We start from the raw sequence: 19,853 nt of genomic DNA, 5'->3' as shown, positions 1-19,853 counted from the left end.
TTTAATTTTGTAGGTATTCAATAAAATAGTTTACGGGATGTGTGATCGTTGTAATGAACAGTGATTTATACAAAGTAAAAGTAACTTTTATTCGTTAGTCCATGTACTCAATCAGTTAACGTCTTTCTATGACATGAAAAATCTATAAAAAAAAAAATGTTTTGGTTTTATTTTAAATATTTAAATTTAAATTTATTTAGTCTCACTTTATTAATAAATGAATGTAATGACATATATTAATTGTTCATTTGTTTTAAAAGCAATTATTATAAACTGTTATTTTATCTTGTGATATTTTGTCTTTTTTTATACATATTTTCACCGAAATATTGCCCTGTGCCGAACAGATGACGACAGTGAAGTAGTTGCCAGAAAAAAAAAATTTAACAAAAAATCTCATTGCCAACCAGCAGAACTGTAACAGACAACGGGGAGTTAAGCTCAGGCTGTAAGTACGAACGAACGCGTCAACCGAGTGTCGTGTGATGTGCTTTCGGTAGTGAATATTTTTTCTTTTAGGGGGCTCGATGGATTTTAGATGGATTTTGATTATCGCCCTGCTTAGCGTCAGAGGTAATTCGTATTTCTAATAATATTTTGTAATTATCGTTATTTTATCTTATGGAAATAATAATTATTCACAAAAAATACCTACGTATATGTACCAGTTTTGTGTATGTGTTCTAATGGGATAATTATTTTATATAAAAAAAAATATTATAAAAAATTTATTTATAATATACGTATTTTACAGAGTAGAAAATAATAAATAATAAATTAAACGACTCCATTAGACCATGCAGAGAATTATTATAATTGGAACATGACTAAAAGGCCGTAAATACACTATCTGAGTAAAAATAGTATTTCATATTATAGTGTTTGAAAAATATCAAAAACATTTCTAGACATATATTATTTTCTTTTTGGCAAATGACAATAATACTTTATTTATTATTATTCCAATAAATTATGACTAAATACTAAATCGTATTTTTTTTTTTAAACTAAATTTTGTTTAATGTGAATATAAAATTAAGTTACCTACTCGTGTATAAAATCATTAACTGAAACTATATTTTTAATCTAAATTTTTCATCGTTTTTTTTTTTCAAGTTACTAGTTTTACATAATATGTTTAGCGATCCTAAAATTATTATATTATAGCGTAATATGTTTAAGGTTATAATATTATTATGAATAATATACTCTATTGCACAATAAAGTCTTTAAGCAGATATTTTAAATACCATTGAAAATACCAAATATCCTAGTTGAAGTTTTTACTTTTATTTTTCTACTATTACACATTTACAAAACCATTATGATAATATTGAAAGATATTTCAAAGTGTCCTTATTCGTCAGTATAAAAAAACGAATTTTCATAAAATTGGAAACTCCCTCACTCAACGCAATTCTGACGCTCGCGACATTTCTATTTCTGTAGGGGCATTAGGTTATGTTGTGTATTTATAGTGTACCGACAGAACACAACTGGGACACTCTGGTTGCAATTTTCTATTTTTATATTACCAGCGGCCGTCTGGGATTTTAAAATACTCTCGTTGGCGATTATTATTTTTTTTATCAATTGACTGTCATTAGTCATTGCTTATTACTTAATATTTTATTGTCCTGTCCATTGCCGATTGTTATTACCTACTTTGTTTGTACTAATTTAGTATCTGCACTGTCTTTCTAATATTATGTCTTATCTTAAACTATAGGACCATTAACTATTTCATAATTCAATTTTACTCCATCGCTAATTTTGGTTTAGATACATTTTGTGAAACTTTTGCCAGTGTACCATCGGCGTCTATAGCTCCATCGGAGGTGGATTGTCAACCATACGTAGAGAAAGCCATCAAAGAATTAGTTACTCCAGAACCTATTGGTAGTTAGATATTTAAAATTTGTAAATTTCGTTACATATTATATTCAGGAAGTGTGTCGTATTCAGGAAGTACAGAACGCGACCAAAACATTCAGAATGAAAGCCCCACAAGTGGAAGCACTCCAAATGATGATGTTACAAGCTCGAGTTCTCAAGATGGTAATTCTCCGGATGATAGCAGATCGAGTACACCAGCCGAACCGGTAAAAATAATTACTGTGATTATGATAATAATACGATCCCGCTAAATTTATTTTTGTATAATTTTTAGGAAAAGTTCAAAAAAGAAGAAGAAACAACCAGAAACGAAATAAATTTAAGTGAAGGTGTTAGTGAAATAATTGAAATTGAAAATAATATTAATGAAGTAACTGATGCTGAAGAAATCCGTCCACTTGAAATAACTGAAAAAAATCAAACATATAAAACTGAAGAAGATAATGAGATTGAAATCGTTAGTGAAGAAGAAGAAAATCTGGAAAATAATAGTATAAGTGTTGTAGAAAATGAAGTAAAAGAATCCGAAAAAGAAACTGTACCTATTATTTTAGACAAAGATTTAGTTACCAATAACATTGAAATTATAATTGATGTTGAGGATATAAAAATAAAAAATACTAATAAAATAGAAGAACCTATTGTGACCAAGATACAAATAGAAGAAAAAATAGAAGCTACTAATGTTGAAAAAAAAATGGAAATCCCTAAACAGTTATTTAAAGGAACAAAAAAAAGGAACCCAAAATATTGGAAGTTTGATCCGGACGATGAACCTGAAAATGTTGTTCCAATTGTAAAACAAAAACCAAAAAGAAATCTGAAATACTGGAAAATTGATCCCGATGAATTTCCACTTGAAGAAGCGCCTAAACCCGTTGAAACTCCGAAATTACGTAATCCTAAATATTGGAAACTCGATCCAGAAGAAGAAAAATTGTACAAGCTAGCAGAAGCTAAAAAGACTGAAGAAAAAATAAAATCAGTTCCTCAGAAAAAAAAAAGAAATCCTAAATACTGGAAGTTTGATCCAGACGAAGAAGAAATAGGAGTAGATAACGAAAAACATTCTATAAGTGATAATACGTTAAATAAACAAAGTTCAAATCAAATTTTCAAAGGAACAAAAAAACGAAATCCAAAATATTGGAAATTTGATCCAGATGAATATGAAGAAGAAATAAAAAAAGAGCCAGTAGCTAAAGTTAAGCGAAACCCTAAATACTGGAAATTTGATCCCGACATCGAACAAGATGAAACTAAAAAAACGGCTGAAGAAGATAAAATGGAAGAAGATACTCATAAAATATCAGAAACAACTGAAGATATAAAAATATTAAACGATAAAGAAGATGATACATCAAAACAGAACAAGTATTGGAAAACAAATGAACCAAATAAGGACACAAAAACAATAGATCAAAAAGACGAAGAAAAACCAAAAAAGAATAAATATTGGAAAACAGAAGAAATTGAAAACATTATACCCGATGAAATAATAAAACAAGAAGAACCAATCGCAAAAAAGAATAAATACTGGAAAACAGAAGAGACGGAAAAACCAAAAGAAGTGAAAGATGAAGATAATATGACGTCTAAAAAAAATAAATATTGGAAAACAGAAGAAAAACCCGTAGACGCAGTAAAAGAAAAAATAATTGAAACTCAAAGAAGTATGTATTGGAAACTCGATGAAGAAGAAAAATTATCAAAATCAGAAAAACAAACTAAAAACGAAAATATTAAAACTACTGAAGGTAAAAAAGAATTCATAATAACTTCATTTATAGAGAGATTTTTATAAATGTTTGTGTGGTTTTAGATGAAGTCACAGTTGAAGAATACCTGTCTGAAGAAGATTTGACAATGGTAATAGTTAAATTTAATTTAATTATTTTTAAATCCTAATAAATTATGCATACTATCGTGTGTACTACATTTTATTGTTAAGCAAATTGTCGTTAGTTAATTTAACAATATAAAATTAGCTTTTTTAATAATGAATGTCCGAAAAAAATTGTAAATAGCAAAAAAAAAATTAAAAATTTGATGTGATAATTAAATAAAATCTTGTTTTTAGGATGAAGTAGTACCAAAGAATCTACGAAATAAAAGTCATATAAAACAAACATTAAAAATAGGTGAAAACACTGCACAGCATGATAGTTTTCTATCAAAAGTTGTAGATTCGACATTAAAAGAATTAAAAAAAGTATATGAAGTGGCAATTAAACCGTTGGAAATGACTTTCAAGTACAGAGATCTGAGTAATAGACATTTCGGAGGTAAATGAAATTATTCATATAAAATAAAATCAACATTATGACATAACTAGTAATATTATACACGTGCTTATTCTTTATATGTTTTAGAGCCAGAAATATTCTCTAAACCACTCATTCTGTTTATGGGACCTTGGAGTGGTGGTAAATCTTCAATAGTTAACTATCTTTTAGACATTGAGCATTCTCAATTTGCATTAAGAACTGGTGAGTTATTTCATTACGTAGACTGAAATATATCATATTTCATTATTTAATTAATAATCTGAAATCATAAAATCAAAATTTATAATGACAATATTGTTTTTTGATTCGATATAATCGGTATGTGCTTTAAATTATAATATATTTAAAATTAATTTTTAATTTCCCCAAATCTTAATGATACAGTTAATGTACCTAATAATAAACCATGTACATAACCTGCGTATTTCTTTACGAACAACTGTACGAGTATCATTAATAATGATTGATCATTTCGTCAAACGCTTTTTACTTACCTAATAATATTAAGTAATCACCCAGTTTAATTAATACCAAAACTTGAGTTCGCAAAAAAAATACGTAAAGTGTATCTAATGCTTGGTTATGAACTGTAAAATTTACTAGATTTTTTTATTAAAACAGAAACTTTATAACATATATTTATAATCTATAAGCAAAATAATATATAATTTAGGTACTATTTATTTTATGTTTTATAGAAGGATGTGGTTGCGTGAAAGAAGTGAGTGTTCACTGTTTATGTGACACTTGGTACTTCAAAGATATTCGGGGGGGTTTATTTTAATTATCTTATAAAAAAAAGTCCCATGTCGCTGAAATTTCGGCTCGTTATATACAACCATTAACACAAAGGTACTTACACGAAAACGGTTATTTTATCAAAAATTGAATGGCACGATTATATAGGCCAGCGACGCGACGACCGCGTTTTAACGCTATTAACAGACGATGAAAATATCATGGTTAACCGCTCGCGGTTATCCAGAGCACAATGGTGACCACGATCACACAGTCAAGCCGAATTCATAGCAACATCGGGTCTGATGTCCATCGAGGCAGTGGTAACAACGGTTACAACTAGTAACCATATTGGTTTAAAAATTGAGCTGTGAGGGGGAGTTTACACTCACTACATAGTGTCGTGTAAATTAATTTTATCTGATTGGCTGAACCGTATATTATCACACAATACCACAGTAACCAAACGATACCGCATAGTTTGATATATTCGACTTTTAGCAGTGTAATTATAGTTATGTGCAGAAAAGTGATACCTAAAAAAATAATTATAAGAATATGTTATCATCTGGTACAGCATTCATATCATTGGTAATTACATTTTAGTATACACAGGCAAAATGCACGATACAAACTTTGTAAGGCACACGATCTTAAAAAACAACGACACGGTGTAAGTGTGAACTCCACTCCACACTCCAACACTTAAGTCAATTTTTGGTATACTCGGTTACAACTTAGTTATTTCATAATACTAAAAACGTAACGTCCAATCACAATGCGATTTGTTCGACATACGAGTACACGACTTAGCTGACAGCTTTGAATGTGCCTTTCAGACTCATCAGAGTATGAAGGTACCATGGTCGAGGTGATTGCCGTAAATATTATATATTGATATAATCCACGTGCGATAAAATCACAGGACAAATTAAAATAGATAAAAAGTCGCGGTATAAAACTCTAAAAAACTTTCAGTAAAGAAAATTTTACCACTTGGTCACGAAAAATTTCGTCTCATATTAGATACCTACAACCAACGTTTCTATTGTATTGACTTGGGTGGGCGCCAACTATATTTTCAGATATTCTAGTGAACCTCCAACTACTTTTTCAAATTATGGCACACGTGTCGGTGTACTATATATTTAAGATTTTTTACAAAATAACTATGATTTTTTATATAAAAAACAACCGTTCACAAAATTAGTGTAAGTATTGGTACCTGATACATCTATTCTATACGTGATAATCATAATATACAGACATATTTTATTATATGACTCAAAATTTAATTAATTACGTATATGTCATTGTTCCATCGTGAATTCTTAATAAACTACCTACAAAAAAAATGTGTTATCCTAAAGGCTAAAATACAATAAAACTTTGATCAATGTATTAAAACTAAACAGATTATTTCTTCTTATACATTGTCTGATATATTTATGTTTGCTTGCATTTAAGGAGCGGAACCATCTCCAGCGTATTTCAACATTATGATGTACAATAACCGCGAAGCGATTCTTGACGGAACGCAATTAGCGGCCGACTGGACATTTTCGGGTCTTCAGAAATTCGGACAAGGACTGTTGGACAAACTCCGTGGTCTCAAATTACCCCATCCTTTGTTAGAGAAGGTAAACAGTATTAAAATCCTTATGTTTTGTTATTTTTTAGTTAATGGGAACCGACTTGGTATAACGCAATAAGCAGTGTTGGGTAAATTACTTTTAAAATGTAATAAAGTTACTTTACTCGTTACTTAGAGAGAAATGTAATAAAATTACTTTATTCGTTACTCTAATAAAATTTTAATGAAATTACTTTACTTTTCAAATTGAAAAGTAACTCATTACTTTCTCGTTACAAAAAAAAATAAAAATATTTTTAAATACCTATTTTATAGTTTTAAATATATTTTAACAATATTATCATTGTGCCTGACAATAATGTTACTAAAAATACATTAACTATAGTAAATAGATAATAGATATAATTTTAAAAAGAAATCAATATACTTATATACTATAATCAATATAATACAATATTATTATTTTATATTTATTTATGTTTTAAATTAACTTAACACAATATTGTATCTTCAAAATTTTTGTCAATCATACGCGACCTTTATTTAGAACAAATATCCCCTGAAACACTAAATAATCGCTCTACAGAAGCACTGGATGGTAAAGCTGTGTTGTATTTAATAAAAATATTCTTTACTAATGTCATTGAATTCAAAATTGTGAGATCAGCTGTATAAAGAGCTTTAATACATATACATAGTATATTACTATACTAGATAATAATGTCTGTATTATAGACATATTTTTTTTTCAATTCGCAAAAGGTAGGTACTTAATAATTCGAAACTGTAACGCGTTGTTCAATAGAAATTACTTATCAAAAGTAATTTCCATTACATTTTCCTTACTTGGAAATAATTCTAATGAAATTACGTAACGCGTTACAAGCAAAATAACGCCGTTACAGTAACGCGTTACTTTCGTTACGTTACTACCCAACACTGGCAATAAGTATACCCACAGTATCTATATTAATATAATCAGTACTTAATTTTAGTAGATCGTGAGGGTCCTTCTGCTTTTTAGAAAACATTTTAGCGTACTCTTTCTAATAATATCCTATTTTATAAGACATTTAAATATTCAGGTACGCACAATTTTTTTTTCACATTTCAGTATCTCCCTTCTAATTTTTTCGCAATTCAATCACTGAGTATTATATAACTTATATAAGTACCTACTATAATATTATATAGAATATATCCTATTCTGTTCCAGCGAAAGATCACGCCGCGGCCCGACAAAAATCGGTGTGTTCTTTCGCTGAACAAAGCATATATATTATTTTAACAACAGACACTCATCGTTATTTTAATAAATCTTTGTGTGTATATGTTTTAGGTACCTATATATTTTTAATGACAATTAATATATTATATTTTTAAAATTAGAAGAACCATAATATTTGTTTTAACTACAAAATAAATCGAGTAGGTTATTTATTGATTATTGTTAACTAGGTTACTTATAAGTTATAACCCAGAAATAGTCAAGTCAGTTTTTATTTATCCGTATTTGATCTATAAGTAATCAGAAAAGTGAAACAGCATTGGATATTCTGTTACATTTTCCGTTGCTTTATTAAATTTAAAATACATTATATGCTATAAATTATAATAAGATATTATATTAATTATAATTTTTTTTTTTAATAACGAAAATCGATAGGTGAACACTGTTAAAAGAATTTCCCTTATTAATTGGTGGCATAATTACAACAAGTACAACGATCACAAATGTTTTTTCCGCAGGTGAACATCGTAGAGATCCCCGGAATATTAGAAATGCGTAAACACGTGGACCGGGTATTCCCGTTCAACGATGTGTGTCAATGGTTCATCGACAGGGCTGACATGATATTCTTAGTGTACGACCCGGCGAAATTGGACGTTGGCCCGGAAACCGAAGCAATATTGGACCAACTTAAAGGCAGGGAATATCAGGTTAATATACGATATGGAGTAAATTTTATAAGCATCGTTAAGTAGGGTTTGTTTTTTAATTTGGTCTCTCGCCCAATAACAACATTACGTTCATGACTATTATATTATGTATATTACATTATTATACTCGAGTTAAATTTGTTCTCTCTCTTTCTCTATGTTTCGTTTAGACAAGGATATTGTTAAATAAGGCTGACAAAATTCGCGCCGAAGAACTAATGCGCATACAAGGGACGCTCATATGGAACATAAGTCCACTCATGTCCAGCGCCGAACCTCCGGTCATTTATTCGGTGTCATTATGGTCAAACCCGTATGAAATTGGGTCTCCGGCCAGACTTCTACACTCTCAAGAACTTTCATTCTTGAGAGACATCCGTTCGGCAATCGACAGGCGAGTTGAAAACAAAATAGCCAGTGCTCGGCGATTCGCGGTACGTACAATAATATCATAAATTACAATATTTATAGAATATTTATTAACAGATTTCAACTAAAAAAAAAATACTTTAAGTTATAACATGTTCTTACAGAAAAAAAATCTAATTTTATTTTACATTAAATAAATGTATAATATGTGTTAATGTATATGATTTTTAAATTTTTTTAGTGACTTAATTGGTAACCAATAATTTATCATAGATTTTTCCCAGTTTGTGTATTGAAAATGGTTTTCTTCTTTTTACTTAATGGGTATGATAGCCTATAATTCAAGCTATATTCAAACATTTTTTTTTTCGAAGTTACAATAATCAACTTAAACTCCCATCATTTTATCCTATGGTATAAATTTAGGATATATAAACTATATATTATATTATATTATTATCATTATAGTCTATATAGTTAGCAATTTTATAAATATAATAATATACACAAAAATTAGAAATAAATAATATGGCACGATTATTGTGTGTTGCAGGTGAGAGTGCGAAACCATGCGAAGATGGTCGACTGTTATTTAACTACGTACTACAACCACAAGTCGTTCTTCGCAAACCGAAAGACCGTTAGTGACGATATCATAGAGAACCCACAAAACTATCACATCTACGAGGGCCTGAGCACGCTGACCAACATATCTAGATATGATCTGCCCGATCCGGACGTGTACCGGGACTTTTTCCGACTGAACCCCGTTTATGAGTTCAAGCGGCTGTCCGACACGTGCACGTACTTCCGGGGTTGTCCGATCAACAAGCTGGACATGGCCATTGCTTACGATCTGCCCGACCTGATCGGCCAATACAAAAGACAAGAAGAACAACTAGTGACAGATGTGCCGTGAAAATTCGACGACAATTATGTTACCCAAAATCCATCGAACATACAGCTGATATATTATAATATCATAAATATTGTTTAATATTCAAATATTATTGTTTTACCAATTATTTATTCGTTTTCGTGTAGAATATTTTTTTCTCTCTCTTTTTGATTTATATTAAATTGTTAGATATTAATATGTGTGCGTCCAAAAAAATTGTTGCCATTTCTAAAAATGAACAAAAAAGTACATCTTAAAAACGTGATAACTATAGTATATTATAAAGAAATGTCATGTAGGTATACGATCATCAGCAACGTGCATTACGATAGACACCACATTACAATAGTACAATATAATATTATATTATATATATTATTATATTTCGTACCTGTAGTATCATGACAGACTTTTTTAAAACCGTCTTTTACGTTTAATAATTTTCGTTAATTTTTATTCTCGATGAAGTAAGATCTCGGGACCAGTGACGTGTTTAAGATGCTATTTTTAAGCTGGAAATGTGAATCCAACTGAAAGAGTAAAATGTGTATACCATATAGCGGCTTCCGAAACAGTTTGCTCACATAATTGGCAATTGACCACTCGGTGGGGGGTATACGCATGTATTTTGTATATTATTATACAGGGTGCCTTGCTGTGTTTTATCAGTATTTCGCATGGTCAGCACGCGGAAAAACGAGAAAACACCATGATCCACTCTGTATATATTGTGATTTGTGTTACACGAATGTTTTATGACAAAAAACGAATTTGCGAATTAGTATTATGAATATTATGTTCAACGTATTGTGTATTTTTATTTATCTATCATCTTAAATTTAAAAATATTTAATTAGAAAATCTTAACTGTATTGTTTTCCATTATACCTTATACTAAAAATCGCTAACAGCATAGCCGTCTATGTATATTATTATCTAATAATATAATCCAAACAACTAGAACATTTAATTAATTATATATTATACGCTGGTATTTACATGTAAGTAATATAGATTATGTTATTATTGTAATCACAACTCACAAGTTTATGAATAATACTAAGAACTTTGAAAACATGTTTATGTTTACATGTATATATTTAAATAAAATTATCAAACGGTTAATATAATATGAAAAATCTTTACCAAAACATCAAAAATAATATTTATCCCAATTACTAATGAAAAATTGTCAGGTAATCAAATTAAAATTTGTTCTACATTAATTAATTTTGGCTCAATATTCAAACATTTAATATTTCTACATACCGGTATATAATATAGGCGACCACCAGCGGGTTTTATCACTCACCAAGGAGGGGGGAGGGTAAATGGCTAATTGAGGCTCAAGAATTTACGTAGTTGTATCTTATATATAAAAATTTAATAAACATAATATGTTTTTACTAATATGTAAATCACTTTTTTTTTGTTATGTAGGTACTCGTATTTATTTCACAATCACAATAACAACATATTGTAAATAGTTATATTGGTATCAATTTTTAACTGAAACCAGTAGCGGATCTGAAGATCATTTGAGGAGGGGTCGAATTGGTATCATAAATTGATTGGTAATAACAAATAAGACGTAACTGAATTACTGAATACATATTTCCCATTATCATATTAAAAAAAATACCTTTTTTTGTATCATTTATTTATAAGATTAATGTTATAGCTATAACTTATGAATTTCATGTTCATTTTATCATACGGCGCTATAATTTAAGTGAAAAAATTCCCTAGGGAGGGGTAATCGCCACGTCGCCTCCCCCCTCAAATCTGCCACTGACTGAAACCATTTATAAAAGTAATTATAAGTAACAACAAAAATGAACTGTTTATTTAAAAACAATATTTATATTACCTACATTATAAATTCCAATAGTTTCTTTTTTTTTAACTTTTAAAAATCGTTCAATGATATTATTATCTGTTGAGTGTTGAGACTAAATTCTTCAATGAAGATATTTTATTATAATAATTGATAGGTGTATTATAATACTTGTCTTAGAAAAATAAATTGGTTAGTCCCTGTAAGAGGGAGCCCTCTGCCTTAAACCCGCCACTGTAAGCGCCATGCAAACCGGCGCCCGTGTACTTGTGCTTAAGTACCCATTTAAATTTGTTTGTTAGAGAGGCTGTGCACTCCACATAAATTGGAATACAATTTTGCTGATAATTTTTAAAAGAAAAATTAAAAAAAGAGAAAAATTATCTCGAAAAAGTTTTTATTTAACGAATAAATTTAACAGGTACATCGATATCGATAATATTATTATGGATGAAACAGACTATATCTATGTAAAGAGCAATTATCAGTATTCATTATATGTTTTAGGAATTACAGTCTACATATGACCTAACAGAGAAAAAATCAAAAAAGTACCAATTTTTATAAAAATGTAATTCTATCAAACTATTTTTATTACCTATATAATTAAATTCATCGTATATCATATTTTGAAAGTATTAATCTAAATTAAACTATAATTATAATTTATTATTAATATTATATAACAGTTTGAAGGTTTAATTTCAAAATTTTAGTAAATAAAATGTTATAAGATTAATATTCAAATTACTCTTCAAATTATGAAGATTTAAAAAAATAATATTTATATTGCTATTTTTAAATTATTTTTTAAATGTGTGATACATGAACAGTGGTATTTGATATTTCAAATTTGGAGTAAAATTTAAATACGTTTTATAAGTAGATAATATATTAATATATTAAAATTATAATAACACAGAATTAAATAATGGTTATAAGTTATACAGTTATAGCGTGCAAGTAAACTCATTATTAATTTTTTCCCCAACTTTTTCATATTGGCGTTTTTAATTTTTTTACTACAAAGAACCTAAAAAAAAAATTAATCCCGGGTATCAGAAAGTCTCAATCCGGCCCACGGTCTTAGATCTTCTAAGACCGAGATCCGGCCCTAAACTTTAATATTATCAATATTATGTGATATTATATCTTATCAGTTGATAATAACTCTTATCACAGAACTATTTGAATCGGCTTATCATTTATCACTGTCTTTTAAAATGTTTTATCACTTTACGAAAAGACCGCGTTTATCATAGTATTGTGAGCCTTGTAAAATATAAAGAGATACCTATGAGTTATGACTGTTATGACTTTATGAGTATTGAGTAATTACGATATAAAATAAATATATAATACTAAACTGTTTTTTTTTTGTCGATCTTATTACAATATTATGTTTAAGACGTTTAGGAATATTTTATTTCCAAAAACTATCACATTATGTACGAACTTCTAAACGATATTTTGCAATGCATTGAATTCGTGTCCAAAACCGTATTGTCTAATTTAGCAGAAATAGTAGAAACGTGGGCCCGATGTTCTCAATTGTACGCAGGATTTGTAGAAAAAATTAACGTGGCTTGGAGGTAAAGTATATGTATGTTTTAATATTTAAATTTTAAGAGATACTGTTAAAGTAACCACACAACAATTTTGATTAGTAGGTACAACAGGAAAATATATTATTCTGTTTTGCATGAATATGTAATTTTTTAAGTTTAATGTAGTATATTATATAATATATGCTGATCAATTACTGGACAATTACATTGTATAATATTATGCCCTAATGATGATATAAATATATTGTATGTTTGTATACCAGATACCTATTACCTATACAAAGAGGTTTAAAATACCAAACATTCAGACCAAATTAGATTAATATTCATTAACATAATATAGAATACATCTTGTCTAAATGCCAAATCAAACATTAGCTGGTAGGTGAGTTACTTACATACTGTTCTACAAAACAATTTGTGAATCTACAACTTTCTTTTCTCTGACACGAATAGTTTATTAGGTAGGTACTTATCGATTATCACGACTATCATAACAATGATAAAAAAAAACTATTACCTATGAAAACTAGGAATAATTAATAATTATATTAAAAATTAATAGTGAATAAATTAATAATTCACTCACGGAAGAAAATGCTTAGACATGCAATTTAAAATGCCTATAAATGGATTTTTGTTCTTTTGACACCACATGAATTCAACCAAAGTCTAGATGTTAACAAGTCTTACCTCTATGTTTCTTGTTGCGCCATTTAGAGAATCCCCTTAAATGTTCGATATTCTGTGTGTTAGCATCAGTTGAGGATCGACAAAATTGTAAGTGTGGTTAACAGTTAAACGGTTTAACCTAACCTAACCTGTAGTTTGTCTGTTTTATAACTACACCAATAATCAAAATAAATGGTTGTATCTTGGTTTATATTATCTTTTATTGTTTGTACAAGTGTAGATGCAGACCTATCTTTAACTACTTCAACTAAAAAACATTTTGTCGTTTCCTGACAAATGCCTCCAAAAATCAATTGTTGAGATAAAACTCTACCAACATTATTTTCACTTAATATGTCTCGTAAGATAGTCGCGATAACCATTAAGTACTATTTGTTATAATAATTATATATCTGGTTTGTGCACTAAGATAAGTCTTGCACAAAATGCAGCCCTAGCTTGCGACTCGTAATGTTCACATAATAAAACGCGACTAAAAATTCTCATTTGCTGACCTACCCACAATATACCAAATAAAAAAATATAATAATGTCTCAAATAATATAAATATGATGTTAATTATTTCAGGACTCCTTTGGATACAGAATTTTTAGAAGAGTTCCCTGACATTAGAACTAAAGTGGCTAAAAAACTTGAACGACTTGGAAATGAGCAACTTTCTGTCTTACGTTTGCTTATGTAAGTATTATCTATATTAGTTACATTATTGTAGTTTTTACAAAATAAAATAATCAAGTTTGTATTGTAATTGTATTTTTTATTAGTGGCCGCATGTTTAACATAAATGAATGTCTAAAAATTAAATTGGATAAAATTAACAACAGACTAGAGCAAATATCATTTGAAGAACATAATGAGGTTAAACATTCAATCCGTGAACACGTCATGTGGATAGAAGACTGTTGGACATGCCTCCATTGCTTGTATCCTTTTCTAATTTGTACTCAGCCATAGCCCATAGACAAGTATTAGGATGTACAAAAACTATTAGATATTAATATATTATCAAGAGTATTACAAATACACAATATTGCTAAAATATCATCTCAATGTATATCAAAACAATAAAACATTTTTTTTTTATTATTTGTTAATACTATAAATAATTACAACGTTGGTAGTGAAGTATCATGAGAAACAAAAATTAAAAATAACATTTAATTTTTTTTTTTAATCAAATATAAGTTTCAAAAAAGTTCTTTTTAATGTGATTGTTATATTTGAATTAACTGTTGTTAACTTGAGTTATAAAATATTATAGTAAAACAAATATTTAATATTTGGTTGCAAGTTTGCAACTAAATACTATGATATTAACTTATACAATACTTATAAGCAGTGGTGTATTTGTGGGGCGGGTGCCGGGGGTCCCCCCCAAAGAATTATTGAATGCATCTGGCGACCTTATATTATTGATAAATTGGCAAAGAAAAAAAGAAAACTAGACTTTATAATATAATTAGTGATTTTTAATTTTAATTCTAATATAACTATAGTTAATATAAAAATAGGTTGAATTGAGTTTAAGTATTTTATACCTTCTAATTTATAAATTATTTCATTATGATATGACACCTCCCCCCCTAATCAAAAATTGTAAATACGCCACTGCTTATACGTAGGTTTTCATGTTAAATAATGAATAGTTTGACATTTCTAACATCAGATTTAATAATATATACTAAAACAAATTTTATCTTAAATTATAAGTAACAGCATAGATTATAATTTCCAAATATATAATGTTTGATAGAAATAGTTATTACATGGATGTTTTTTCACTATTTCTATTGTTTGTTTTTACTGTTTTTAGTTTTGAATACTGTTCTGAATTTAATTGTATCTATACTTAATCTTGCAATTTTCATTATAAGTGTATATTATATTATATTTCATAGTGGAATTATGGTAACATAGTCGCAAATTTTAACCAAGGATATTTTTGCCCCATGATATGACGTCACTCCCATCCGTCAATAAGAATTTTCCATACAAAATGTAATATTAAGATTATTCCTAATATAACAATAAAAAAAAAATGTCTGATATTTAAAATATTATTGATATTTGATAAATAAATAATCAAAAAATAATTTTTTTTATGATTTAATCATGTTTTCATCATGACAACTTCATAATATAACATAATCTATCCATAGATACCTACCTAAATTTTGTATTTCACTTTTTATATTTTTATTGTTACTACAAAATTAAAAAAAATTAATTCCTAAATAAAACAATAATATATAAGCCATCTAAATATTAATTGAATTTAGTGTAATACAATTGTATTAAATATTTAATTATCTATATTATATATCATTATCTGTAAAGAACCTGCCAAAAATGAAATATTATGTTGTGATGTTTAAAGAAAAATATCACTAAAATTAAATTATCTATCTTTTTAAAAATTTTAGAGGTATACATTGTGATGTCTACTCAATATAGTATTGAATTAACAAAAGTATTTTTCTACCATATTTTTCATTTATTCATGCTCTAAAAGGTCATTGTAGTTTCCACATTCCAAATACCCATGGTCCCTGAACTCGTAAACCATAATTATGATAATTAGTTTAATTTTCTTAGGTTAAGTTACAATTGTTGTTTGTTCAACTTTGTAATTTATCTATTAGTTTTAATTTCTGCTTTTTGATTACTACATAACAAATGTATTCAGCTAAGTATTATTTCTCCTCGAAAAACAGATTTATTGATGTATATATAATACAACCTTATTCATCGACTTTATAATGTTTTGATAAGCAGCTAACTATAAAATCTTATACAAGTTATACCAATCAACATTCAACATGATTGGTCAATCCTGTCTTGCATTCCATTAGATGCACTGAATAAAAATGAATCAAACCCAATACTACACTAATTAAATCAATTTTATAGGAGTTAATTTTGTTTTTCACCTACCATTTAAATTGGTGTACTTAAGAAACTGGTTAACTCTACATATTGATTGAAATGTTAGACCTAATTAATTATTTTTTCTCATATCGGTAGTGTATACACTGAGTTACGTTTATTTTTTATAAGATAATGCAATTTATAATTAAGTTACAGAAAAATCATTTTTCTTAACTAATATAATTAGATACATGCAGCTTGATTTTGCAATGATGTCATTAATTGTATTAGATGAAGAATCAGCATCAAATTTAGTCAAAGCAATTCAGCAAGATGAAAAGGATAAATCAACCATAGGAAAATCACAAATTTATATACAAAGTTGCTCAAGTTTAATTAAGTTTATATCAAATAAAACAAAGATTAAACTATAAGCTCTGCCTTTAAAATCAATTTTCCTATTCATGTTTTTCATATTGTTACTATAAAATATATTGTGAAAATAAATTAGTTTCTTAAGGCTAATTTTAATAATTTTATCAATCCTATTGTTTTTAGCAATAAAAACAGACTTACACTAATACAACTTGAAGACTAATAAAATGAACATAACAGTAAAGTCTAACTGAAAGTTGATTAATATTTGTTATCAGATTTTTTGCAATTCAATTAATTACTCTTCTTTAACTGCATTGTAATCATTTCTTTTGATCCAGCATAACATATTAATCCATATAAACGAACACATTCCAACATAAATTACACGAGCAGCTGGCGGCACCAACATGAAATTAATAGCTTGTGCTGGCAACCAAAACACACAACTAGTTTTGAATGTAGGAATAAACTTCTGTTTGCACTCTTCAAATAGATCTTTTTTCCCCTCTAATAGGCTCATAGCTATAAACAATTTTTATCACAATAATAAGAGTAATAATTAGATGCATGTTTATATGAGATTACAAAATGAACTTACTAACGAAAAAGACTACGTAAAATGGTGGAGTCATGATAAATTGATCGATTAATAATTTTTTAACAATAATTTTTGGTGCAGTACCCACAAATGCTTTGTCCAGCCATTTATACCTAAAAACATTGTTTTATTGATTATAAAATATATAACATTTTTGTCACAATAGTTTTGAAAAATGTATTATAGATATTACCAAAAGTATAAAATGTTTGGACTAATTAAAGTGCCCACTATGGCATATCGTCCTAATACATCTGTATCAATCGGCTCTGGTGGTTCAGTTTTATTCTATGAAAATTAAAATATTGAATGTTTTATATAGATAAAATATAATGCCAAAATGGCATTAATATAGGTAGTACTTTACCAATATCCGTTTAGTCAATATTTGTTGTGAAAATTCCGCTCCAACACACATTGTGCCATAAACTGTTGAATTAGCTATCATTGGATATTTTCTAAAAGTTTCCTTCACTACTCTTATTATTCTTGACATTTTAAGAATAATTTATTTTTCTAAAATAAAATTATTTTCTAAAATCGAATTTATACAAAATCATGTAGGTACCTATATATTCTACTCACCTAGAATTATTACGAAATTAATTTTAAAACAGTTAACAACGTTACTTACTAACTACGTATTACTTGTTATACATTTAAATTGTCTAAAAATGTTAAGTAATTTTTACAAAATGTGGTCGCACCGAATTGGATACTACTGAGATAGCATGTGTAATGTCTATAGTGGTTTTGTTTCGTTTTATGAGTTCCCCCACGTTTTTTATTGGTTTCATTGTGGTGTTCTAGCGCTGATGGTGTTGATTTCGAGGCCAGTCTACTTCATTATAAATTAATTCATAATAATCTACACTTCACAGTAGATATTATTTGACTAGTAGACGAGTAGGTACAAACATGAAACAGTATGATCCACGAGTCTATAATAATTATTTATATTCTATTGTAATATACAAACATTCAAACAAATAATGAAGACACCAATCAAAGTTTAGTCAGTTATTGATATTGCCCAAAACTAAAAATATATATGTTAAAATTAAAATATGTTTGTTCAGTGTAAACTCTAATCAAAATTAATGAATGATAATTATAATTTCTGAGTACGTGACGTGCATCGAATCGTTTAGATATACAATGGTCGATGGCATCGTCTATTGAGTACCTACCTAAATTAAATATTATCGTTGAATAATTATACCGAGTACCGAGTACCTATATAAATTCCACTTGAATTAGGTACAAGTTACAATTTCGATATTTAACTGATGGAATTGATTGACGCAATGTCGCTCCAGCCTTTTACTTATATAGGTACTGTGCGGACAATTCACACTTGCAGTGTAATCATCGTAACCCGTATAAAGTACAATAAAATATACAAAAAAGTTAGTCGGACTCGTCATCCGACACAACGGCTAAAATCTTTGAAGGAAAAAAATGTAACTGGAAAGAAATCAAAGGGACGCGCAAGGTCTTTTAATTCACTGAATATTGTTATGACGTCGAAGAGTCACATTGCCTTCAATAATACCATTGATGATGAACGTATCAAATTATGACTTTGTAGTTAGGAGAAGTGGAATACCAGGTCCATTGGCGCACTAGGGGGGGGAGGTGCTTTGGGTCTTTGGTAACCCTTTAGTCAAACGTAGCACCCTAAAAAATTGTTATAAAATTAGGTACCATTAAGTCACAAAAAAAACCTGGAGCTTAAGCTCCCACTTATTCAAATTTCTAGTTGCACCGATGACCAGGACGTCACACCCCCGCATACGTTGACTCTGTCTTATAAACATTAAACACACAACATACCAAATTGGTTTTCAGCAGTTTTGATTCTGTGTATACGCTTAATAACTTAATGATAGTTAACCAGTGTTTGGTAAGATTGTTGGTAACGAACGTTCATGTTCATATTTATAACCTAACCACTCTTTTTTTTTTTATCAATAAAACGTGAACATAAACGATGTTTATATTTTTAATGAAATTGAACGATTTTTAAAACGTTAAAATTTACTTACCATATAATAAATTTACATATAATATTCATCGATTTATAATATTATTTAGTAACATTTTTATTTTATAATATTCCTATTAAATTAATTTATGTACGATTTACGAATAATTGTAAAAATAAAATATGTGAAAATCCCAGTG

At 28.3% G+C, this 19,853-nt stretch overlaps 3 protein-coding genes across 4 annotated transcripts; 2 read left to right on the top strand and 1 right to left on the bottom strand.

Annotated features, from left to right (window-relative positions):
- Positions 1 to 414: 414 nt before the first annotated feature.
- LOC107167930 (uncharacterized) lies at positions 415 to 10,591 on the top strand. Of its 2 annotated transcripts, XM_089225016.1 has the most exons (11): positions 415 to 573; positions 1,783 to 1,899; positions 1,966 to 2,102; positions 2,171 to 3,653; positions 3,719 to 3,765; positions 3,977 to 4,181; positions 4,269 to 4,385; positions 6,390 to 6,562; positions 8,266 to 8,457; positions 8,628 to 8,891; positions 9,380 to 10,591. In XM_089225016.1, exons 1-11 carry the CDS (start codon positions 528 to 530, stop codon positions 9,743 to 9,745), a joined length of 3,147 nt encoding a protein of 1,048 aa, XP_089081142.1. In that variant the 5' UTR covers positions 415 to 527; the 3' UTR covers positions 9,746 to 10,591. The 2 variants fall into 2 exon arrangements, with proteins under 2 accessions (XP_089081142.1, XP_089081143.1); XM_089225017.1 differs by lacking the exon at positions 1,783 to 1,899 and having other exon boundaries at positions 418 to 573; positions 1,948 to 2,102.
- Positions 10,592 to 12,848: 2,257 nt separating this feature from the next.
- Positions 12,849 to 17,215, top strand: LOC107167934 (uncharacterized). Its single transcript, XM_089223751.1, has 4 exons — positions 12,849 to 13,153; positions 14,390 to 14,500; positions 14,587 to 14,745; positions 16,938 to 17,215. The coding sequence occupies exons 1-4, from the start codon at positions 13,008 to 13,010 to the stop codon at positions 17,122 to 17,124; spliced, it is 603 nt and encodes a 200-aa protein (XP_089079877.1). The 5' UTR covers positions 12,849 to 13,007; the 3' UTR covers positions 17,125 to 17,215.
- Positions 17,060 to 18,426, bottom strand: LOC107172170 (mpv17-like protein). The gene is made up of 5 exons (XM_015522454.2): positions 18,252 to 18,426; positions 18,034 to 18,182; positions 17,860 to 17,954; positions 17,667 to 17,779; positions 17,060 to 17,590 (listed from the first exon to the last, which is right to left on the bottom strand). The coding sequence occupies exons 2-5, from the start codon at positions 18,160 to 18,162 to the stop codon at positions 17,364 to 17,366; spliced, it is 564 nt and encodes a 187-aa protein (XP_015377940.1). The 5' UTR covers positions 18,163 to 18,182; positions 18,252 to 18,426; the 3' UTR covers positions 17,060 to 17,363.
- Positions 18,427 to 19,853: the final 1,427 nt, after the last annotated feature.

Source organism: Diuraphis noxia, unplaced genomic scaffold (assembly GCF_037042655.1).
Source record: "Diuraphis noxia isolate RWA-SAM2 unplaced genomic scaffold, SU_Dnox_SAM2 contig0003, whole genome shotgun sequence".
NCBI lineage: Eukaryota > Metazoa > Arthropoda > Insecta > Hemiptera > Aphididae > Diuraphis > Diuraphis noxia.
The sequence above is the reverse complement of the archived record's forward strand: the minus strand, read 5'-3'. Positions and strand labels throughout refer to the sequence as shown.